This window comes from Podarcis erhardii (genome assembly GCF_964252035.2).
Source record: "Podarcis erhardii genome assembly, chromosome: 3".
In the NCBI taxonomy this organism is placed as follows: Eukaryota; Metazoa; Chordata; class Lepidosauria; order Squamata; family Lacertidae; genus Podarcis; species Podarcis erhardii.
The window spans coordinates 73,799,667-73,823,422 of NC_138507.1; the positions used below are offsets into that span (position 1 = coordinate 73,799,667).

Consider the following 23,756-nt stretch of genomic DNA (forward strand, 5'->3'; position numbering starts at 1 on the left):
CTCCTTCCCCACAGCTCTATTTTATTTATGCTCTACTACACTTTTATATGTCATGGGTGGTATAATTGCTGGTCTGCTACGGGCAAACATCATGTATCCAGTTAATTGGGCATAAGTTGTGAAAATGGGCATGTTGTGAAAGCATAGTTTAGCTGAAATATCCCAGATAGGTGTCGGAAAGGTGTTTAAGAGAAGACTCCACAATTATGTTCAGTGCTGAATTATTTTACAGAAACAACTAAGTTATAAACTGAAGTAGTAACAATTTAGTGATTCATAGTGCATGCCACACTAAGGTGAATGGTGAATTATTTACTTTGATTTCAACTAAGAGGTCAATTTAAATTCTTCCCTCTCCCCCTACCCCCCCAAGTGCTGGAGGAAGCAAACCATAATCCCTGGATTTGTGTTATGTCCGAAACAGGAATTCACTCACAAGAAACAATGATACGTAGCCAAGGTTTGTTATTGGCGTACTCTTTGCAGTTTGTTGGCATGAAATAAATCATGATCCCAGGTATAGACATGGCATGAAGCCAGGGAATCATGCCCTGTTTTCTCTGTATACTAGTAAGAAGGAGTGAAAGAATATTCTTAGATGTCATCACTAAATTATTAATTGTGTGATGTGCAATCCGGAGCAGTGCTCTTCAAGTTTTCAAAGTGTTTTACAAATATTACCTCAGTAATTCTTACAACAGTCTGAAAAGCATAATTATCTGTATATTGCAGATGGGCTGAGACTGAAAGTGGTTTCCCTAATGCCTCTTAGTAAGTTCACAGCTGATGTATGGTTTGATGCTACTAGGAAGTACATTTGACTCACAATAATGACTAGATAATGTAGCCAGATTCCTTTTATGGGAATCACTTCTGTAATATATAGTTCATAAGGGCCCAAATTTTGCATTGCTTTTTATTCCATCTTTTCATGGACTTTCTTGTAAGAGTTATTCCTTGACTGGAAAATGAAGTGTGTTGATCTGTGTAAGTCAGGAGCAGAAAAATGACAATTCAAATTCAGAATAAGCAGGGGTCTTGCCCTCAGAAAACATGAGAGGCAAAATAAGTAGAATTCCATGAACCCCAATGAGTGTCATATGTTGCTACAGTTTGCAACCTGCCCTGCCCTGCTTCTACTTTAGGGTTACAGATGCTTCAGGTTACAGACTCCGCTAACCCAGAAATAGTACCTCAGGTTAAGAACTTTGCTTCAGGATGAGAACAGAAATCGTGCTCTGGCAGCGCAGCAGCAGCAGGAGGCCCCATTAGCTAAAGAGGTGCTTCAGGTTAAGAACAGTTTCAGGTTAAGAACAGACCTCCGGAACGAATTAAGTACTTAACCCAAGGTACCACTGTACCTTTTTTCTTTGGCCAGTCTTTTCTACCCCTGAGTGATCCCAGCCAATCAGGAATAGTTTGGGAGTGTGATAATGTCATAACATGAATCAGATCTGGACATGTAGTGATGTGCTTCCAGACCCAGAACGGTTGTGGAGCCTGATATAAGCAAATAGTATATAATTGAATAAAGATGTCTTCTGGGAGAATGCTGTTGTGCTCAGGTCTTGCTTGTGTGGGCATGTTGTTGGCCACTATGAGAACAGGATACTAGACAATATGGGCCTTTGGTCTGATCCAGCAAGACTCTTGTGTTCTTATGATATGAATACTTCTTTTATATGCCATAGCCTATCGTAATAGCCTGCCTTTCCCTTACTCTCATTTATTCTTCTGGAAAAATGTGCATGGCCAGTCAAGAAGAGAATGCTGGTAGTGCTATCTGATTGTGAGAATGGGGTCTATAGAATTTTCACCATTGTGTTACATTACATTTTTGATGTTCAAGCATATAAATTGAAAGTTTTTTGGGAGAGGGGAAATCACAAGTATATGGTCGCCTAAGGAGAAACAACTTTATTTCATAAATGCTATTCATTCATTTGACAACATTTATGTACCACTTGATTGTAAAAAATTCACAAGGTGGTTCACAAAAAGAACAAAACAATAAAATTATTGATAAAAGCTGTTAAAACAACTGCTTGAATCCTTCAAAAAAATAAAACTTGCAACAAACTAAATCACACCCACATGACCACATGTTTGGTCATGTGGACCATGCAATGTATTCACATAAAGATTAATAGCAGTAAGTATTTTCAGGAGTTGTTGGGGACCTTTGTTTACTGGAAACTTTTTCACATTCCCAGAGCTATGTGTGTGATTTCACTTTGCTCTGAGCAGTGAAGCCATTGAGGAAAGCCCCTATGGTTCAAGCCAGGGCTGATTTAAGCCTGTAACAGCCATAATAAGGAGGTTACAATTGCCCTAATTAGTTGCAGAACCCCAAGTCTTATCTAATGCAAGTTACATTTATAAGTTAGCCATTAATTAAATCACCCCTTGTGAAGGAATGGTGTCAGCTGGTAAGCATACTCCACCATAATTGAACTCATTACTCTTTTTGCACATCTTGAAAAGTCCAAGCTTGCCACTCTTTTATCAAGAGCAAGACCTCCTTATTAGAATAAGGTTTGAGGAGTGGAAATGCTCCTATGACTTGGCTTTTGCTGTGTGGCATAGCATGTAATTGATGTCACTTGGGATTGTCTCAGAAACACTACTACATAGGTAATGATATTCTGGTCCAAACCAGAGGAAAGGCTGTAGTTCCATGGTAGAACATCTGCTTTTTATGCAGAAGGCCACCGTTCCAGTCCCTGGCATCTCCAGGTACAGGTATGAGAGACTTCTTCAGGAAACCCTGGAGACCTGCTGCCAGTCAGTGTAGGCAGTACTGAGCTATATGTACCAACAGTGATTTTTTATAAGGTGACTGCTTTTTATGCTGGATTTCTGTGAAAAGGCCTTTTTGAGAGTGAGGTAATATGATAGGTTTTTCCTATAACTGAGGGTGCACCACATCCTCATTTCTTTAGCTTTTTGGAACCATCCCTGAAGTCTTCTTTGTGCCATTCTTTCAAACAGTCTACACTGCAGGAGTTGGCTTTTCTCCCTCATCTTCTTTAGACCCTTTCCTTGCCTCCACATCCCCTACCCACATTCTTTGTTTCTGAAACATGTACAGTGGTACCTCGGGTTAAGAACTTAATTCGTTCTGGAGGTCTGTTCTTAACCTGAAATGGTTCTTAACTTGAAGACCACTTTAGCTCATGGGGCCTCCTGCCGCCGCCGCACAATTTCTGTTCTCTTCCTGAAGCAAAGTTCTTAACCCGAGGTACTATTTCTGGGTTAGCGGAGTCTGTAACCTGAAGCGTATGTAACCTGAAGCGTATGTAACCCGAGGTACCACTGTACCTTGTTTTGCATCAGGAGTAGGCAGGACACTCACCAGTATCTTTCTAAAAAGGGGGGGGGATGTTTATTCTTGTGTTGCCACCCTTTGGACCTCTTGTGGGGCATCATGATGATCACAGGGTTTGGGTTGATGATCTTTATATGATTAGCACTAATTTTAAATATATTTTTATCTGTTGCACCTGAATTCTTTTATGTTTTGCTATTTAATGTTCTTCTAAAAAATATTGTAAGGTAGTCTGAGCAATTCAAATACATAGAAATAAACTGAAAGAATGGGGTATACATTCCATAAATGATAATAAAATCATCTCTAAAAGTAAATACTTGAGATTGCCCATGACATTTGCATCATGTAAGTGCTATATCAAAGATTGAAAGAGGAATGCTTTTATTGTATTCCATACAATAAGCAGTACATGATACAAAGAGCCTATCATTTAACAGTCTGATTATATGAATCTATCACCGCTTTTGAATATTGCATATGAAATAAGAGGATGTCTTGTATCCCTTGTTCTAGATCTAAAAGTGTGACTGTGACACAACAGTCCCATTTTCTGCTTTTGCCTCTTTCTATTGTGTCATTAGGGACGTGGGTGGCGCTGTGGGTAAAACCTCAATGCCTAGGACTTGCCGATCGCATGGTCGGCGGTTCGAATCCCTGCGGCGGGGTGAGCTCCCGTCTTTCGGTCCCAGCTCCTGCCCACCTAGCAGTTCGAAAGCACCCCTAAGTGCAAGTAGATAAATAGGTACCGCTTTATAGCGGGAAGGTAAACGGTGTTTCCGTGTGCTGCGCTGGTGCTGGCTCGTCAGAGCAGCTTCGTCACACTGGCCATGTGACCCGGAAGTGTCTCCGGACAGCGCTGGCCCCCGGCCTCTTAAGTGAGACACACAACCCTAGAGTCGGACACGACTGGCCCGTACGGGCAGGGGTACCTTTACCTTTATTGTGTCATTATATAGGCTCTGTGCTCCAAGAGATGGGCACAAGGCTTTTCTCACTAAAATTAATAAGAAGTTTTTGGAGAAATAGGTTGATTCCTGCACCCCTCTGACCTGGTTCACAGACATTGATTTGCTGTTTACCTGCAGTAGCACAAGCTCATAATTGTGCTGCTACACATTATGCCCAAGATAACATTTCAATGCAAATATTATTAGTAACTAAGAAGTAAGAGTTTGGCTGATGCCTTGGTGATCTGTATTGCTTATATCACTCAGTTATTTCTATTATAGGGGATGGTACTTTGGCCTTTTAAACATGATTGGGGGGTGAATATTGGGTTTTTTGTGTTATGTATATTGTGCTCTCATTTTGTTTTTTTATTTTGTGAACTGCCCTGTGATCTTCGTATGAATTAAAATAAATAAGTAAGTTCTACTGAGTTTGGCGGGATTTATTCTCTGAAATGTCTGTGTAGGATACATCTGTGCAAGATTGCAGCGTTAATCAAGTAATCATTTTAAATGTGAATATGAAAGAAATTGTAGCTCCTCTGAAGTAAAAAAGGACATTTGTTATATTTTCAGATTGTGCATGCATGTTGTAGCAGCCGCCATAGGGGTGAATGCGTCTTTTAAGATGATGCTTGTCATTCATAGTGTTTATATGTAAGTCTAATAACAGCTTTTTAAAATAGGCAGCAGATGTTTATACATTGGGACTCCCCTGCATATCAATCAGATGTTGCTGTTTTTTTAAAACTAGGCTAATCTAACTGATTAAACACAGGGATAATGTGTGATTCAGAGATTCAGATACCTATTGTTACTGGCAAGCAGAAACTTCTACAATTGCCTGACACTCCTGAAATTATTGGGCAGAACAATCCTAATGGAGTGGGGGAGGGAAAACCTGTGGCCAAAGCAACTGCCAAATCTGACTTGTAATTACTGGGTGGATGGTGAGGGAGAGTGGATGAAGAGAAAATGAGGGCACCATCTCCAGGGCTGGCATATTTTCCCTCCTGTGTCAAGTGAATAGGAGCCCTCAGGTCCAAAGCCTTCCTAGATCTACTCTTGGCGTACCCTTTTAATCTTGAGGAGGCCTCTGGAGGTGGACCTCCCTCTCTCCCTGTGGACAGGTAGATTTGTAATATCCTATGGCAGCTGCAAAGGGTCATAGGATTGTGTCCTGACTGATTTTTAGTAATTATTCATTGAAAGGATCACACTTTGAAAATGTTTATGGAGTGATGCTAACTGATGCTTCTTTTTAAGTAAATTGGTAATCTATGAAAACTAATGTATGTTTCAAGTTTTCTGAACCTATAAGGCTAGAGCTCGTGGTTAGAATAGTAAAAGTTTTGGGCTTAGAAATAAAGGAACTATTGTGTATCTTTGTTTATAAGATGGGAAACCTTAAGAGATTGTAAGATGCCAGTGTATCTGAAATGTTGTATGTGCTTTGCTGTAGTTTATCTATCAGAATAACAGTAGGGAATCAGTAGGGAGGGAATAAAATTGACTCTAAGCCAAAGGCCAGGCGGAACAACTCTTACAGGCCCTGCGGAAAGAAATCAGATCCTGCAGGGCCCTGGTCTCATGAGAGAGAGTGTTCCACCAGGCTGGAGCCAGTGTTGAAAAAGCCCTGGCTCTGGTTGAGGCTAATCTAATTTCCTTAGGGCCCGGGACCTCTAGATGTTAAAAAGAATCGGGGAGAGGATTGCACCCTGCGGCACTCCACACACTAAGGAGTGGCGCAACGATATCTCCTTCCTTAGCATCACCCTCTGTTCCTGACCAGAGATAAAAGAGCACAGCCATTTATGGGCTATGCCCTATATCCCCATTGTTGGCGAGGCTGTGGTCCAGAAGATCATGATCGACCATGTCAAAGGCTGCTGACAAATCTAAAAGAATCAGCAGTCCCGACCTGCCTCAATCCAGTTGTCTACGGAGATCATCTGTTAGGACAACCAGAGCCGTCTCGGATTGTGATTGAAATCTTGGCTGTATATTGTATTTATATCATAGCCTGTCCTGACACTAGATCTTAGAAGACAAGTACTGTAACAGCAATGTGACCAAGACAAAAGGATCCCTCATACTTCAGCATTGTGAAAATTCTTCAGCAGGTAGTAACCTATATCCTGCTCCACCTACCTGAGCTTCCTCCCACTTTGTTTTTTTCTCTTGCTGCTGCTAAGATGCATAAGAATCATCTTGAAAAATATACATTGGGTTTTTGTATTAGTTTATTATGTCAGTTAGAAAAAACTTTCACAATTCAGTCTAATATAAACATGTTAAATTTCAAATTTATTAACTAAAATCCATTGTCCTCCTGTTAAACAGGAGTAAGACAGCTTTCTATGTAAAAGAATAAACAATGGGGGAAATATCGGACTTCAGGATCAAACAAAGGTGATTTATTAGTTCAAGGATCTGTTGTGAACTTTCTAGTGGAACCAGGGGCTGCACATCATCAAAGGTATTAAATAAGATCCAAGATGTCATTTTGGGTCTCATTAGGGTCATCTGCTGACATCCTGCCCCCGGTAATCTTTTATTCCTATTTTATGGCATCCAACTACAATGGTACCTCGGGTTACATACGCTTCAGGTTACATACGCTTCAGGTTACAGACTCTGCTAACCCAGAAATATTACCTCGGGTTAAGAACTTTGCTTCAGGATGCGAACAGAAATCGTGCAGCGGCAGCAGGAGGCCCCATTAGCTAAATTGGTCTTCAGGTTAAGAACCATTTCAGGTTAAGAACAGACCTCCAGAACGAATTAAGTTCTTAACACAAGGTACCACAGTACCTGAGTTCTGTAGTATGTTGATTTCTCAAATTATAAATAAATACGGGTTAGTCACAGTATAGTCTTATTGACATTTTCAGTTAGTAAATGATCTTACTGCAGGGGTAGGGAACTTGTTCCAGCTCAGGGGCAAACTTCTTGGGGCCACCTGCCAGAGGTGCTGGTTTTGCCCAAAGCAAAAATGGGTGAAGCAACAAATAACAGTTTTTTAAATCTTTGTGCAGTAGGCTAGTTTCTCTCCGTCTCTATTAGAGGTCGAAAGGATAAATGTGGGCCAGCTTCAAAGAACAGTACTGGGAGAAACAGTTTACCGGTACTTTGAATGGAAACTGCTTTCCCAGCAATTAGACTAAAAATGTGTTTTAGCTTTTTCAATCCTTTTTTGTCTTTTGCAGGATGGGGGAGTGGTCTTCAACAAGAGTGCTGCTGGGACAGGAAGGGTTGGACAGTTCTGGATCTAGCCCTTAGACTCAAAATGGTATCCCACCCCCTGTTCTTATGCATTAATATTTTCTTGTGGCAAAATGCATCATAGCTGTTACCTTAATATTTTTGTTGAATGTTTATGAAAGAAGAAAAACTTCTTTCATAGGCAGTTTTGTCCTAATAACTTAATAGTTAGCTTCTCATTTGGGTTGATAATTTCAAAGTTTGCATTCTGTGTTGCCACAATAAACTGGCTTAGCAAATTCCCTATAAAAGGTGGCTACTGTGCTCTCTGATCTGAAGGAAAACATAGGTTCATTGAGTGTTATCTGTTTTTAATCTGCGCAGCTGTTTTGATTGTATTATAAAAGGAAGTAAGATGATGACTCATACAACCCAGAGAGGTGTTATAAAAAATAGTTTCTGGTTTGGCCTGTGTAACTGAAGGTGGGGTAGGAAGCTGTGTAATGAAGTAATAACTTTGAGACTGGTATGCTCTGATGCTGTAGAGATCTAGAGAATTGAGAGACTGATGTATGGAGATGGTGTTAACTGGTTTTCTTTAAGATTTCTTATCAGTAAAACATTTTATGAGTAATGCTCAAATAAACTCTCTCCCTGATTCTTGAGACTGAAAGTTTTTGATTCATTGGTACCTCCTCTTCCAAAATTAATTGAAGTGTTATCAATGGCATGCTGAGGATATCCATTCCATCTGAATAAGGAGAGGCAGTGCAGGTGCTGAATCAGTGTTAGGAGACAGTATTGCATTGTTGCCATTGGTATTTTTGACCTGGCTTAAGGTGCTCATGATGACGTATAAAACCCTACATGATTTAAGTCACCAATACCTGAAAAAAACACCTTCTTCCCCTGTGCTTGCTTCCCTTGCCTGCCTGTTAAAATCTGCAGAGGAGGCCATTGCAGAGGTGTGGAGGAAGGTTTTCTCTTTTGAAACCTCTGTACCATTTTCAAGGGCAGCCCCTCATAGAATATATTACTGTAGTCTAGATTATCCTTCCTGTTCTTGGTTCAGGCCTGGATATAGGACTGAATCAGCCTTTGTTGCCCTAATTTCTTGATTGAGGGTGGGACATGGGGAATGTTACTGTTCTTGATTTTTCTGTGGCTTTTGATACTATTTACCATTGCATCCTCCCGGACCCACTCTGAGATTGCTATTGGAGACACTGAACTGTAGTGGTTGTGATCCTCTCTGTAGGGGCAAGCCTAGAGAGTAGCATTGGGAGAGTGCTTATTGCTTATTTGCCACTGAAGCCATGGTGACTTTAAGTGACAGATATGGCTCATGCAGTACCCACAAGCTACACACCTGCTTATTTAGGGGAGTGCAACATTATCTAGATCAGGCTGTTCCTTCAAACCCTAGAGAAAGAGTTGAGTGTCACCATTGTACTGACAACACATCACCCCACGTTCTCTGATAACCTCTCCTGGTGGCTTCATATAGGTGTTAAAAAGTATGGGAGACAAAAATCAAACTCTGGGACAACACATGTGCTCCTATGGGACATCATATGAAGAGGATGCAACTTTAAATGTGCAGTAGTTAAATTTTTTTTTAAAAAAAAAATTCCTGGGCTTCAGTAGGTTAGAAAGAATCACTCTCAGCCAGAATTTAATCTTGTGTGTGTCCAATAGTAAATAAACTTTCATAATCCTTATGAGCATTCTATGGTTTTGTGTCCTGCCTTTGTATACCACTGCACTTGAATTAATGGCTGAATAACCTGTTACATTCAGCAGATAGTTGTATTGCTACTCCATGGAATTGCAGACATGTTATATAACAATAGACTTCAGTTCAAGGCTGTAGAAATAAATCTTGCAAGCTTCAAAACAATGCTATTTGTGCTGCTTCTGGCCTTCTGGTCTGGAGTGGAAACAGGTATAAGAGAGGTTTGTGTGATTGGCCATCAAGAAGTGGCAGGTAAAGGGAAAGGAAGGGAGGCTCTCCCCGCTGTAGCAATTATGGGCAGATTTGGCCTTTTGCATTCAGTCAGAATACCCTGACCTAGTGATCTGAAAATGAGATTGAAATTCTTGCACTGCATATTATTAGAATGGATGAAACATATTTAAGATGACCTGCATTATAACTGATATGTCATGGTATTTCTGCCTGTGGAATGTGGTATGGTAGAATGCTGTTCATTCAAATTTTATTTAAGGCAACGTTCTGATTCATCTGAGGCAAGTGACAGCATTTCCTTCTGAGTATGTACCGGAGTTGACCAGAGTTGCCACACAAGTTTTCTTGTCATACACAGGATATGCATATATATTTATTCAGAGAAGTGTTGGTGAAAGGGTGTTGAGAGAAAGTGGCTTTTTCACCCCCTTATCCCTTCCTGAACCCCTAAAATAGGATGGGCTATATCACAACAGGAGAAAGGGGGAGATGGTCAAAATTTGGGCAGAAACACCTTCCATTGAACATGCCATGATGGTATTAATTATATGTGATGTAATTAGGTGAATCCCAACATGCTAGCCATAGTCATGAAGAAGTATTTCCTTGAGAAAATCTGATTTTGGTTCATTAGAACATTAAAAATCACATCCATGCAAAATGTGACAAGTTTGTTAGCTTGTACAATTGAATTACTGTCTAAGCAATAAAGCACTCAGAGTGGTTTATGTATGTAATTCTCTTTGTACAGTAATATACTTGATTGCTTTTCTTTTTAGTTTTATTTATTTAAAACTTTCTGCCTTTCAGTTTAAATATTTTTCGGGCTAATTTATAAAATAGAAATTAAACAAATATAACAAGATTAAATAGCGAACTACGAACTCTCAAAATACCATTACAGCAGTGATTTTTTAAAGTTGTATTGTGGTGGTTTGCTTGTTTTTTGCAAGCCGCAATACAAATGGAACATGTTGTAGCCTGCAAATAATAAGCAAACAAAGCAGTATAGTAAGCATTAATATAAATATACAAAGGTGTGTTGATTTGTTCAAGCTCTGTCAAATAATCAGCGTGCATAAGAAGTTGACTTTGAATTCATGGGCTTTACAAGCACAATCCTGTTGTCATTCCCTCTGGGATCAATGTTCAGGTTGTGATCGCAGTGTCTTGTGTAACCAACTTGACATAAAGAAAGGTGGATCAAAAGACAGTTGGGCACGGTGGACTCTTGTTTCTCTTCCTCTTGACCAGAGTTTCCCCAACTTTGGTCTCCAGCTGTTTTTGGACTAAAACTCGTATCATCCCTAGCTAGCGTGACCAGTGGTCAGGGATTATTGTAATTGTAATTCAAAAACAGCTGGACACTCAAGTTTCGGAAACCCTGCTCTAGAAAAACCACAAACTGTAACCAATATTTGTTTTGTGGTTTGCAGCTCATGGTTTGTTTGGAGAAGACAAAGCAAAAACCTGGGTTTGGATAACATGCTTGGCCAAACCATGGCTTAGCTTGCAGCAGTGCAGGAGGAGGTCTGGGCCAGGAATGCTGCAGTCTCCTCTCTGGGATCCCTTACTGTCATATCAAGCTGTTTCTTTCTTGCTCTTTTTTGTAATCAGATGGCAGGAATGTGTGTTCAAAGCAAACATGGATAAGCTTAGATTCTTATGATCCTTAACACATTTGTAGGGTTTTCATAACAACCAAAGCACTGAATATATTATTGGTTTATGGAATATTTCATTGGCACTGTTTCTCAACAATACAGTGGGTGCTCGGGTTGCGAACGTAATCCTTTCCAGATGCACGTTCGCAACCCACAGCGGCACGTCTGCGCATGCGCGGGTTGCGATTCAGCACTTTGCGCAACCACCGAAACCTGGAAGTAACCTGTTCTGGTACTTCCAGGTTTCAGGGGTCCGTAACCCGAAAAAACACAACCTGAAGTGTCTGTAACCTGAGGTATGACTGTACTGTTTTTTTTTTTGTCTCTCTTCAGACTATTATTGCTTTCACTTGAAATTCATTTTCAAATATTTTATCATTTCTCTCACTGCTGTTAGCCCTTCTGTAACTAAATCTGTACATACAGTAGACTTTCGGCATTTAATATGAATTTTATGTCTGTCCAATTTAAAAACGTAATGTTATAAAGTAATGTAGCTGAACATGTCTTTGCTTTCACCTTGATTAATGGGAAAAAATGCATGTTCTCACACATGATTCTGTGATTCTGGGACATTTTCATGGAGTTTCCCATGTTGTGTCCTGTAATGATAAGAAATGCTTTTGTGGGAGATACCCACAATTCTTTGCTTTCCCCCTTTGCCTGTTTTTGTTATATATTCAGTAGCATATTTTTTTGTCATTGTTACTCTTGTGTTCTGTTGGGCATAATATTAATATATGCTATTGTTTGATAGCAAGAAAACAGAAACATGACCTTCTAGATGCTAGCATTTAGTAGGGGGAAAAGCTGGTCCAGTAATAAAATGGGATATAGTTAACCCAAGTTCTGAAGAAGGGTTAGGCAACAAGAAGATAAGTAGCCCAGGAAAACTGTAGGCTATTTCTCTAGTTAAAAGATAGTTTTTATATAAGGCTGAATGTGAGGGCTAGTTATCCTTTCATAAGGAAAAGGTAGACCTGCTGACTCTGACAACTCATTCTTGTCTTAAGTCTATATCAGACTACTTTTTAATGTATTAATACACTTTTGTAGGCATTGGTAATAATTGTACCACTTACATTGTAGCTGAATTGCCAACAATATTGTGAGCACTCATCTTGAAATTTGTGTTGAACAGAGTCTAATGTTATATGGGAGATACAAATCTGGAGAAGGTGGAGAAGGACTCTGAACTCTAAATGGGACCTGTGAAGTTAGGGCTTGGCTCAGTTCTGTTTGTGTCCTGTTTAACTCTGCTTGGTGGTGGTGACTGGTAGTAATTGTGGTAGTGGTGAGTAAATTGTCTGGAACACAGTTGAGAAGGTGCAAAAAAACAATCCTTATCCCAGATAATGGGATTGGAAATGGGAGGTAACAGACTCATGAAGTTTTAAATGTGTGACACTGTAATGCAGATGAATGTGTTGTGATTAACTCTCAGTCTACCTGAGATGCATTCTTTGCATTTTAGGGGTCCTTGTACAGCCCAGCTATCACAGTGTTAAGTCGTTTTGCTTGTCTGTGTTTAATGGGAGATTAGACAACTTTATTGAAGATAAAGCTTTCAGTGACTACTAGGAACAAGTGGGAGAGGAATGTTGCCTTCATGTTCTGCTTTTGAGCTTCCCATGTGCATTTGGTTGATCGCCGAGAGCAGAGAGCAAAAGGGTGTAAGAGAAGAGAGTATTTTTTATGATCTACCATGGCTCTTCTTTATGTCTATCTACCCAATCTGAAAAGCCAGTTCCCAACATTTCATTGCACTCTACCAAAAAATAGAATTCAGAATATTGCTGTCTAAATAGAAACAGGCATCTTTTTTTTTTAAATTGCTGTCCTTGGTGACCACTTCAGGTTTAGCCTAATGTACCCTTTCCCTTATATGTCAATTAATGGTCGTCATACAATTTTATGATAAAGCATTGTATTTAGGACAAATTTGTATTTGGAAAAATTTGTGACGAGAGCCCCTTCTTCCTAACACTGGGTATTCAGCCTTCATTGACAGAGATTCCACAGGGGCATCTTTCTGCAGAGGGCCCGAGTGGCCTTTACAATATGCAGAAGTTCTTTGTCTGTGCATGCAACTTAGCTATTGAAACAACAGGCATTTTGGGTAGTTCTTAAGACATTCAAATTGGAACCTTTGCTCCTAACTCTGCATTGTATATATAAACATAAAACTTTATAACAGTGCTTCAGACAATTCCTAATGCCAATGGAGTAAATAGAGCCATAATTTATATGGAACTCCCTGCCACAGGAGGTTAGGTTATCTCCTCCTTTGCTGGTGTTCATTCAATTAGAAAGTTCTTTTATAAAAAGCTTTTGATTTTTGTGGTTTTTGGGGGTTTTATAGTCTGGCTCTCTTGTGTTCAGTTCTTGGATGTTTTGTTGTGGTGGAGATTTTTTAAAATGAAATATCATTGCTATGTTGTTGGTGTATTGCTTTAGCTGTTTTGGGCATCTCTATTCAGAGAGGAAATGTGAGTTATAAATTATAAATGTTCAGCTTTTGCCACACCTTATCTGTTGTGGAATGCTCTCCCCTGAGAGTCATATGTGCCTAGATCTATTCTTGCCTTTTAGAAAGTAGATGAAGACTAGGGCAGAGAGCCAATGAGTCTTCCTGCATTAGCGTATCTGAATTTGGTTTGGTGAATTGCAGGGAGAGAGATCAAGAGAAAGTATGTGCTTAGTTTCTGAAGAGCTGCTCACATGCCACAACTGTTTCTCTCTGACCCATGAAAAAATGTTGGCATTCATAACTTGGATGGGGTGGTGAGGACTAGTGGCAGGGACTGCTGTTAGTACTGCACTGTAAAACAGCACAGTGTAAATCAGGGATAGGCAACCTAAGGCCCATGGGCCGGATGCGGCCCAGTTGCCTTCTCAATCCGGCCCGTGGATGGTCCAGGAATCAGCATGTTTTTACATGAGTAGAATGTGTGCTTTTATTTAAAATGCATCTCTGGGTTATTTGTGGAGCATAGGAATTCGTGTATCCCCTCCCCCCCCCAAAAAAAGGTCTGAGGGACGATGGACCAGTCCACGGCTGAAAAAGGTTGCTGACCCCTGGTGTAAATGATGATTTCTCTTTTTCCTTCTGGAAGTATGTGGGGTATGTGGTGAGCAAATGGAGTAAGTTATGGAGTGAGCAAATCACTTGAGTAGATAGGAAGGTGGGGATCATTTCTTGATTATTATTTTTGCAAGGCTAACCAGTCTGTTTTTACATACAGTTTATGAGTGGCTCCCATATTTATTTATTTATTTAGTTAGTTAGTTAGTTCTCACTTTGACCCTCCAGGTTTCACAAGTCTCAGGAGGACTTCTGCCCCCTCCCTTCTTCTACGCTCCTTCCCCTGGCTAGGGCAGTACTCCTCGGTGGAAGGGGGCATATATGTGAGTGCATATCTTGTTGCTGAGCTGCTGAGTTAGCACTTATACATTAGTTTTGTACTGTGGAGAAAATGTGGAGGTTTCCAGTGTACCCTAGCAAGTAAGACCTAGAGATTCGTGTCATGGCTTTTAGTACGTTACTTGCTGCTTAGTATTTGGATGTTCACAAGATGCTTGTGGGTTTAAGTAGGATATCATTATCCTAGTTACGATAAACATTCCTGTGAAACAATGAAAGTCCTATGTTGTGCATGTATATGAACTATCTCGCATTCCCTTTACCAGATAATTCCCTAGAATTTCACATGGCAACTACTTCGATAACTTGAATTTAGGGCTCTAAAGGTTAAAGCTGGAGTTTTGAATTGAGCCCAGAAGTGGACTGGGAGCCAGTGCAGATGATGAAGCACTGGTGTAAAGGGATGGTATTTATTGATCATGCTCAAATAATGTGGCCACCTTAGTTTGGATCAAATGAAGAGATTCTGGACTGTTTTCAGAGGCAGACCCACACATTATAGTAATAGAACTGAGAGGTTACAAGAACTGGGTGAACTCCAACTAGCTTTTATTTGTCCATGTAGGGGGCACAGCTGTTACATCAGCCCAAGTTGATAAATGCATAGTGCATTAATGTATGGATCCAGCTATTGCAGATCATGTACCTTGGCTGTCTGAAGAAGATAGACTGCTTTGTGAGGGTAATGCTCCTTTAAGAGATGAGCTAGAAAGAACCACTTGAAATATACTAGAAGTGAAGGGATGTTGCCAGTAGCAGTCCGAGTGTGAGAGAGAACTAAGATGGACTGATATTGTACTAAAGCATGTAACAAGTTTCTAGCATTGCGGAATAATGCAGGGATCTATTTTCATAATTGCAATTTTTTTGGTGGACATTCTAAATATTTTAGGATACATAATTTTGAAAATATAAAAATAACCCTGCTGCATTTGCCTGAAGTTTTTTCTCCTTTCTGTACTTATTCATGGTTTATGAAGCTTAGGGTGATCATAATACAATTAACCAGTTGTAATAAAACCTGAAGCAGTGGTGCAGTTAATACACTGTGTTTAAACACCAGTCTATAAAGTCTATATATACCTTGTGTATTGTTTTCAAATAACTCAGATTTCATTCGTGAAATTTTATAGCACGGACTCCAGTTGAGTCTCCCTGGGGGGTGGGGGTGGGGTGGATTCCATACATGGGGATCATCACCAAGAAGGCCCTTTCTCTGGTTGACACCACCTCATGTCACATGGGGAAACTTGAAAAAAGAGCCTCTGATGAAAATCTCAAGGTAAAGGCAGATATATAGGGCAGAAGATGTAATTTGGAACTATTATGATACAGATCATTCAGTTGTGGAATCTTAATGTGATGCATTCACCATGATAAATGTTGTTTTAGGATCAGTAAACATGTTCTTCATGAAAAGTGCTAAAATTTAAAACGTTGCAGTAGTCAAGTTTCAAATGCAGCTCACTTGGAGTTATTTGTTTAAACTGTTTCTGATACAGAACTAAGCATATTTAAAATCAAAGCACTCCAGTTTATATAGGGTATGGGTATGAAGAAGAGTTATTTGCTATGGCAGTTATGTGCTATTTCCAGTTGTAGGGAAAGTAAACATAAGAGACTATTTTCTCCACTCATACACTTTTTTCTTGGAGTGTGTTGAATATGTAAGAATAACTTGGTGTATTGGAGAGGCAAAATCATTGATAAATGTATAGAAATAAATTATTACATAAAAAAGCAAGTGAATTGACAAAATGTCATTGATTCTATTTTATTTCATTACAGGATCTGGAATTCCATGGAGTTATGAGATTTTATTTTCAAGACAAAGCAGCTGGGAATTTTGCAACAAAATGTATCCGTGTGTCTAGCACTGCTACAACTCAGGATGTGATAGAAACACTTGCGGAGAAATTTCGGCCGGATATGCGGATGTTATCATCCCCTAAATACTCACTTTATGAAGTGCACGTCAGTGGAGGTTAGTGTATTAAGTTTGAGACTACTCAAAACTTAAAACTGTATCTATATTAATTGCAGAGAGAGAGGGAGAAAAATTTGGCTTAGAAGATTAAGTAATTTCCAATCACTGCTTGGCAGTTACATTGCTTGGCAGTTTCCCTTGGCAGTTACATTGATTAGAGACAACAAAATTGTCAGTTAAAATGACATATTGAAAACTTGCAACATAAAAACATAACAAAGACACACACTCACAAATTACAATATGAGAAAATTCAGATTCAAAATGTAAGACCTCAAGATGTGGCCTCAGAAAAAAAAGTCTTCCAATGCCTTAATGAAGAGGAAGATCTTGCATTGGTTTTTGAAGGCTTGGAGACTTGTTCTGAGATTTGTTTTTTAAAGAAGCGTGTCCACAATGCTGGGTTTACAGTAGTGTAGAATGATTTTTCATTAACTGATGCCAGCTAATAGTCCACACAGTAATGATAATATGAATTATTGCATTCTCCAGATTAATTAATAGAATGCTTTTGAACATGGATTGTAAATTTCAGCTGGCTCAGAATATGGTACCTCACCTCTTAAAGAGAGTTGGTGTTAAGCAATATATACAACTACTTTCTTTAATTTGTACTCGCTACTGATTTCTCTCTAGGATAGGACCCTGCTTGCTAGAAACAATGTGTAATCTTAATATAATCATGCAGGAAAACGGTTTCTACAGAAAGCTCAGAATTGCACATCTGAACAGAATAACCATTCATTGTCTTAGAAATAACCGTAGAAGATTGTTAAGCCAAACTGTGAAATACTCCTTAATGCTCTCTTCCATTGACATCTTTTTCTTCAGGCTGTAATATACCAAGCAGTACATGTACATATAGTGTACAGACATTGCCTTTCATAATTATTTTAAAGTATTTTACTCATTTGTGTATTTCTCTTTTGGAAATTATACAAATTTTCTAGAAAAGAAAAACTGAAGTTTTTCTTCAGGCTTCATGTCAGGATTTGATGCTAACATTGTATACCAGCTGATAGTTAGGAACTTCATTAGGTTTTCTAGGGCTGCTTGTAATAAGTGTTTTTTGTGTGCATATCTGCTTTTCTGTGGGTTCTGCTTATTCTTGACTGGTTGGAACTGTTAAGTGTCTACTGTTTCAGCTTTTAAGAAGTAACTTTGACATAAAATGCTTTGGGCTTCTGTCTTGCTAGTACTGTTTTTAATTTTTTTTTTAATAATCTGTTAGATGTTGATGTCTGGATATCTGGAGTTTGGTATCATCACTGTGTTTATGACACTCCATTTTCTTTCATTCTTGACTGGTTTAGGAATGTGAATATTGACTATGAACTAGTTTGTGTTTTGATTTGGTAGTGGATTGGATATGTCTTGGTAAACTGAAGCTGAATTGAGAGTCAGCATGATCTAGCGAAAGTGCTGTTTTGTTTTATTGGTTTTAAAAGCTGTTTCAGGCTTACAAATTTATTTTAATCTCTTACCATAAAATTTTAATCCACATTCCCCATTTCTTATAGAGATGTTCAAAAGTGTCTAACAGAACATCCAGAATTTAAAAAGTTATATTACATGTTCTTGAATTTAAATTGGATATTTCCTAAATATGTTTTTGTAACTATATCTTGAGAGGCTACTTCTTAGCAGAAGGATAACTTTAAAAATGAAGTAATTGCTAACCTGTCAGTTTCTAGCTTTGGCTGTGTGAGCAATATTTATCTGAAATGGTAGTGAGGATATAGCTTTAATAACTGTTGTTTAAAAAAATAAAAAATAGGAGCCGTAGAGGAGCCTCCCCCTTTCACTTATGGAAGGAACTTTGAAATGAATAAATATTAGTATCGTCTGAGTAGCCTGTTGGCACAGTTTGCCAGTGATTCATATTCTGCTCTGATTTTAAAACAGGGCAGCTAACCAGGTATCCTCCAAATGTTATGGACTGCAGCTCCCATCAGCTCCAACCAGCATGACCAATAAGTAGGAATGATGGGAGCTGACATACAACATCTGGAGAGTACCATGTCAGCTACCACTGCTTTGAAAGATCTGATATGGTCGTCTGCTTTAGAAGTGCAATAAATTAATTATTGTTGTTTGGCTAATAAGTTAACAGTCAATGTACTGGAATCGTTGATCTTGAAATAGTAAGTAACCACTAGTTATGCTTTATTTCATATTTTGAAGAAGAAAGAAGATTGGATATAGACGAGAAACCTTTAGTTGTACAATTAAATTGGAACAAAGATGATCGAGAAGGAAGATTTGTACTCAAGAATGAAAATGATGCACTTCCTCCAAAGGTAAAAGAAAGCAATATTACTGTATATTTTTGACACTACTGTAAATGCATTTGAGTTTTCATAAATTGCTTTTGGGCTTGCAACAACAAATCTGGCAATGTATTATGGGTACATATGACAGAGTTTTGGATAATCCTTCTTCATTATATTCACATTCTACAGCGTATTAGTGTGTGTCATCAGACAGTCTGCTCTGATTTATTGTCACTGCTGGGCAGCCAGCAGGGATCACAAGCTAGCTACTGACTTGACTGATGAGGCTAGGCAGTTGATTGCAAAATGTTTCTCGGGTATCTTCCATAGTCAACAAAGTAACTTAAAATATCATAGTATTGCTCACAGTCAGTGAATTTTCAACTGACACTTGCTGAGGTGGCTAGTTGGTCAGATTACTCCAGAGGTCCTGGTTGATGCAAGTGATTTTACCCTTAACATTCTGTGCAAAGAAATTACAGTGAGCCACCATCAGTTCTGCGTATTGCTTTGGGCCAAGCTGTAAAAGAACCATGCTACGTGGAAAAGCTCTGCTGGACAGCACACTGAGGCTGCAATGGAGGCAGCTAAGTATGTCTTCTTTGCTGCTTTCACTGCCACTCAGTAGGCTTGATACTGAGCATTCAGCATTCCCTCCTCTTGCATTGAAGCTTGTTTTATTGCATTAAGTTCTGGTGTACACCAAGGAGCCAAACTGGTGCTATCAAGCAGATAGAGTGCTCAGGGACACACATCAACAGCCTGAGCTATTTGCATATTCCACACTTCAGTCGGGGCTTCAATGGGAACACCAGTCATATCAGCCAGAAGATCACCCAGGCTGCCAGGAGACCAATTGGATCCATTGCCTCCAAGGACAGACTATCCTAATACGTCGCCTGACTCTGCATCATGTTTCAAATAAGATGAAATAAGTTTTTATTTGGAAATTAATGTGGTCAGAGTTGCAGTAGATCATAATACTAAACACTGTTTGTTTCAGAAGGCTCAAAGCAATGGCCCTGAAAAACAAGAGAAAGAAGGAGTGATTCAGAACTTCAAACGGACTTTATCAAAAAAAGAAAAGAAGGAAAAAAAGAGGCGGGATAAAGAAGCATCACGGCAAGCTTTAGATGGTGATGGGCTGTTTCATGGGGATGATATGTGAGTATCAGTGCATCAAATAGTACAGTGTCTAATCTGTACATAGATGAATACTTTAACTTGGGGAGACAAGTCTCTTAAAATATATGAATAGTTTTTGTACTTCCTTCAGGGTTGGTGTATACAAGTTCTCATTGAATACCGTCACATAACTTAAGGGTTATAAATTGCATCCAAAGGTAGTTTACATAATCAGAGAGAATGAGTTAACTGTTCTCTTCCAGAGCTAGTGTGTGAGGGAAATGCAGATTGGCAGGCTAATGTGACCATTAATGCTTTTTTAAAAAAATGCGGCCAAACTACATATTGTATTAGACACGCACAGGTAAACAATCAGGCTTAACCTGGTCACTTCTATTTTGGGGAATGCGGGCATAGGGTCCCAATCCAGAATGTGTTCCTGATCCTGGCAGTGTTTTTCACTGTAGACGCTAGTAAAAGCAAAAGCAGTCAAGAGAAAGTGATTTTCAGTAGAAACTGGTGTGGACTCCCAATCCAGACCAGACCACCACACCAGGATAAGCATGCTTGTTTCACTACATATGAATGGGCCTGAATAACACAGTTTTCAGATTCTCAGGAATGTCTCTTTTCATTTTGACAAAATTCCTTTATCTGGTTCTGTAAATTGCCCATTGAATGTATGCATTTCATCTGGTCAAATATGACTTCTCCCAAATGGGGAGATTCAGTTTAGTGTTACTTTTCTTCTGTTTAAAGCCAATAGTTACAGCAACAAAGAGAAGATGGTTTTATGTAGGTTCTTTTTTCGAGGTAGTATATGTATATTTGTGTGTGTGCACGCGCACAGGCAAAAGTGGAATTTGGGACACTATGGGAAATCCATCTCAAGCTTTCTGAAGGAGGTTGGGAATATTAAATCTCCTTGATTATAATCAGCAGAGACTTTTTTCCTCTGTAGATCATAGAATCATAGAGTTGGAAGAGACCACAAGGGCCATCGAGTCCAACCCCCTGCCAAGCAGGAAACACCATCAGAGCACTCCTGACATATGGTTGTCAAGCCTCTGCTTAAAGACCTCCAAAGAAGGAGACTCCACCACACTCCTTGGCAGCAAATTCCACTGTCGAACAGCTCTTACTGTCAGGAAGTTCTTCCTAATGTTTAGGTGGAATCTTCTTTCTTGTAGTTTGGAACCATTGCTCCGTGTCCGCTTCTCTGGAGCAGCAGAAAACAACCTTTCTCCCTCCTCTATGTGACATCCTTTTATATATTTGAACATGGGTATCATATCACCCCTTAACCTCCTCTTCTCCAGGCTAAACATGCCCAGCTCCCTTAGCCGTTCTTCATAAGGCATCGTTTCCAGGCCTTTGACCATTTTGGTTGCCCTCCTCTGGACACGTTCCAGTTTGTCAGATGACAGATGCCTAATACTGTAAGCATGTCATCAATCCTCTGCTGGATAGAAATAGCCCTTTTGTTCATGGAAGACTTAAGTTTGGCTCTACCCCAACATGTAGATGTTTACTACAGGGTATAGAATTGTTGGAGGTTGTGTTTTATGTATGTTTTATGTTTCTTGTTTTGTACCTTTTAAGTGATGTGCACTTGTATGCTTCAAGAGCAGGTTCATTGTTTAGGGTTGCCCCTGGATCCATCTTTGTTACTGGAGGCTTGGTTAGCCTTAGTAACTAGGAGTACCTTTTACCAGCTACAGCTGGTATACCAACTATAGCTGTTTTGGGACAGGAAAAGCCTGACCACAGTGATTCATGTATGGGTCACCTCAAGACTCAATTATGGCAGTCCACTCTGTAGAGTAGGAATGACAAACTCCGGCCCTCCAGATGTTTGGGACTACAATTCCCATCATCCCTAGCTAATGGGACCAGTGGTCAGGGATGATGGGAATTGTAGTCCCAAACATCTGGAGGGCCAGAGTTTGCCTATGCCTGCTGTAGAGCAAGTTGCAAGCCTGTTCTGGAAGCACCAGCTTGTGCAAACAAACTGTAGCTAGACTTTTGGTTCAAACTGACCATATGCTGCTAGGTCAAATTCAAGGTTCTTGTTTTAATTTACATGTTTTAACAGATTGGATCTGGGAAACCTTAAGGAGTGCCTGACTCCCTATATCCCTGACCAGTCACTGAGGTCTCAAGGGGGTCACTGTTAGTGGTCCCCCATGGCTTGTATCCACAAGAAGTGTGCATTCAGTCTTGTGGGCCCAACTCTGTGGAACTCCCTCCTAGCTGAGATTAGAGAAACCACCCTCCCCTTTTTGTTGAACTTGCAGCTCCTAGTAAAGACCTTTTTATTTCAGCAGTCATTTTAAGTATGTCAGATTTAACTGAATAATATTTATTGTACAGTAAGGTTATAAGGATACAGCCTATCTTAGACTATGGTGTTAGGCGGTATAAAAAGTGCTGAAATAAATAAGCTATTTCATTATTACCTTAAATTACTCTTGGCAGTGAGAATTCTCGCCTTGCCGCAGAGGTCTACAAAGATATGCCTGAGACCAGTTTCACACGAACAATATCTAATCCAGAGGTGGTAATGAAACGACGGAGACAGCAAAAGCTAGAAAAGAGAATGCAAGAGTTCCGGAGCTCTGATGGCAGACCAGATTCAGGTGGTAATTTAGAGTAAATCAATAATATTCATTGGATGGGTGGAACTTACAGAATGTGAGCTGGCTTCCATTAGTCTTCCTGGGGACACTTCAGGGCAGGGGCTTTTGAAGTATAAATACGCAAATACCTAAGTTCCTTCTTTTTGCTGTTTTAGTGGATACTGAAAATCAGTTCAAGTGCTTAGGTTGTGTGACTTACATTTCATTATATTTTTAATTTAAGTTACAAATTATGTATTTTCCAGGTGGTACATTGAGGATTTATGCAGACAGTTTGAAACCAAATATACCATACAAGACAATCCTGCTATCTACCACAGATACAGCAGACTTTGCAGTTATTGAAGCACTGGAGAAGTATGGTCTCGAAAAGGAAAACCCCAAGGACTACTGTATTGCTCGTGTGAGTAAATTGATTAAAGAAAATAGTTCTTGAAAAAATCCTGCTGCTTGGGTTTTTTAAATGATGATGTTCTGGTGGGGAGATTCCCCACTCAGCTTATTTATAATTTATTGTCTGTATTTTATTATCCTGTTTTTAAAGCAAACTAAGGTTTTGACTAAAAGGCCTAAAGTTCCAATCAGATGCCACCACAGCCTCAGACAGCTGTTATTGTTAGCACGTGCTGACATTCAGCTGTAGTACCATGAGCAAAAGTGGTATAGTCCTGTTGACTGGCATGGATAGACATCCCTGTGGGCTTCATTTTGACGGTTGATTAAAGTTGTTGTTACCTAACTCATTGCAGTATGGGCAAAAGCTAAAATGGGTCGTCAAGAGGAACTCTTGTTACAATCTCAGACAATTCTAAGATTGAATCCTTGAAGTACCTTACATACTATGAACATAATTTATCAGACTTCTGAAAACATAGTACAAAAATTCCTGAGTATGGATTGACTTTTTTCAGCACATCATTGGCAGATATCTCTTTAAAGGTTTGTGTATGTAGCCAATTATTTTTCACTGTCAGTGCCATTTTCTCTAAAGTTTCTGGTTTTCCCATCTAGTAGATACCCTGAATTGTAGTAGTACAGTTCTCTCTGTTAAAAGTTGCAAGGGCTGTTTCATTCCTATAAGAAGCCTGAATTTAGGCCTGTAGGCACTGGAGCTAGGGTTTTCCTTGATATCGATATTGACTATGGCAGGAAAGAGGAAAGTTTGCTGTCTAGCAGCATTCTGAATTGTTGCC

At 39.5% G+C, this 23,756-nt stretch overlaps 1 protein-coding gene across 17 annotated transcripts in view; it reads left to right on the forward strand.

Moving 5' to 3' along the window:
* AFDN (afadin, adherens junction formation factor) overlaps window positions 1-23,756 on the forward strand; it is a 90,385-nt gene that overhangs the window by 3,214 nt on the left and 63,415 nt on the right. For 12 of the 17 annotated variants that reach the window (XM_081855784.1, XM_081855792.1, XM_081855778.1 and 9 more), the window contains exons 2-6: window positions 16,328-16,523; window positions 18,711-18,826; window positions 19,803-19,963; window positions 22,403-22,563; window positions 22,809-22,966. In XM_081855784.1, coding sequence (XP_081711910.1) covers window positions 16,328-16,523; window positions 18,711-18,826; window positions 19,803-19,963; window positions 22,403-22,563; window positions 22,809-22,966 — 792 coding nt within the window. The remainder of the gene's footprint in view (window positions 1-16,327; window positions 16,524-18,710; window positions 18,827-19,802; window positions 19,964-22,402; window positions 22,564-22,808; window positions 22,967-23,756) is intronic. The other 5 variants (XM_081855788.1, XM_081855782.1, XM_081855786.1 and 2 more) reach the window with 3 other exon arrangements.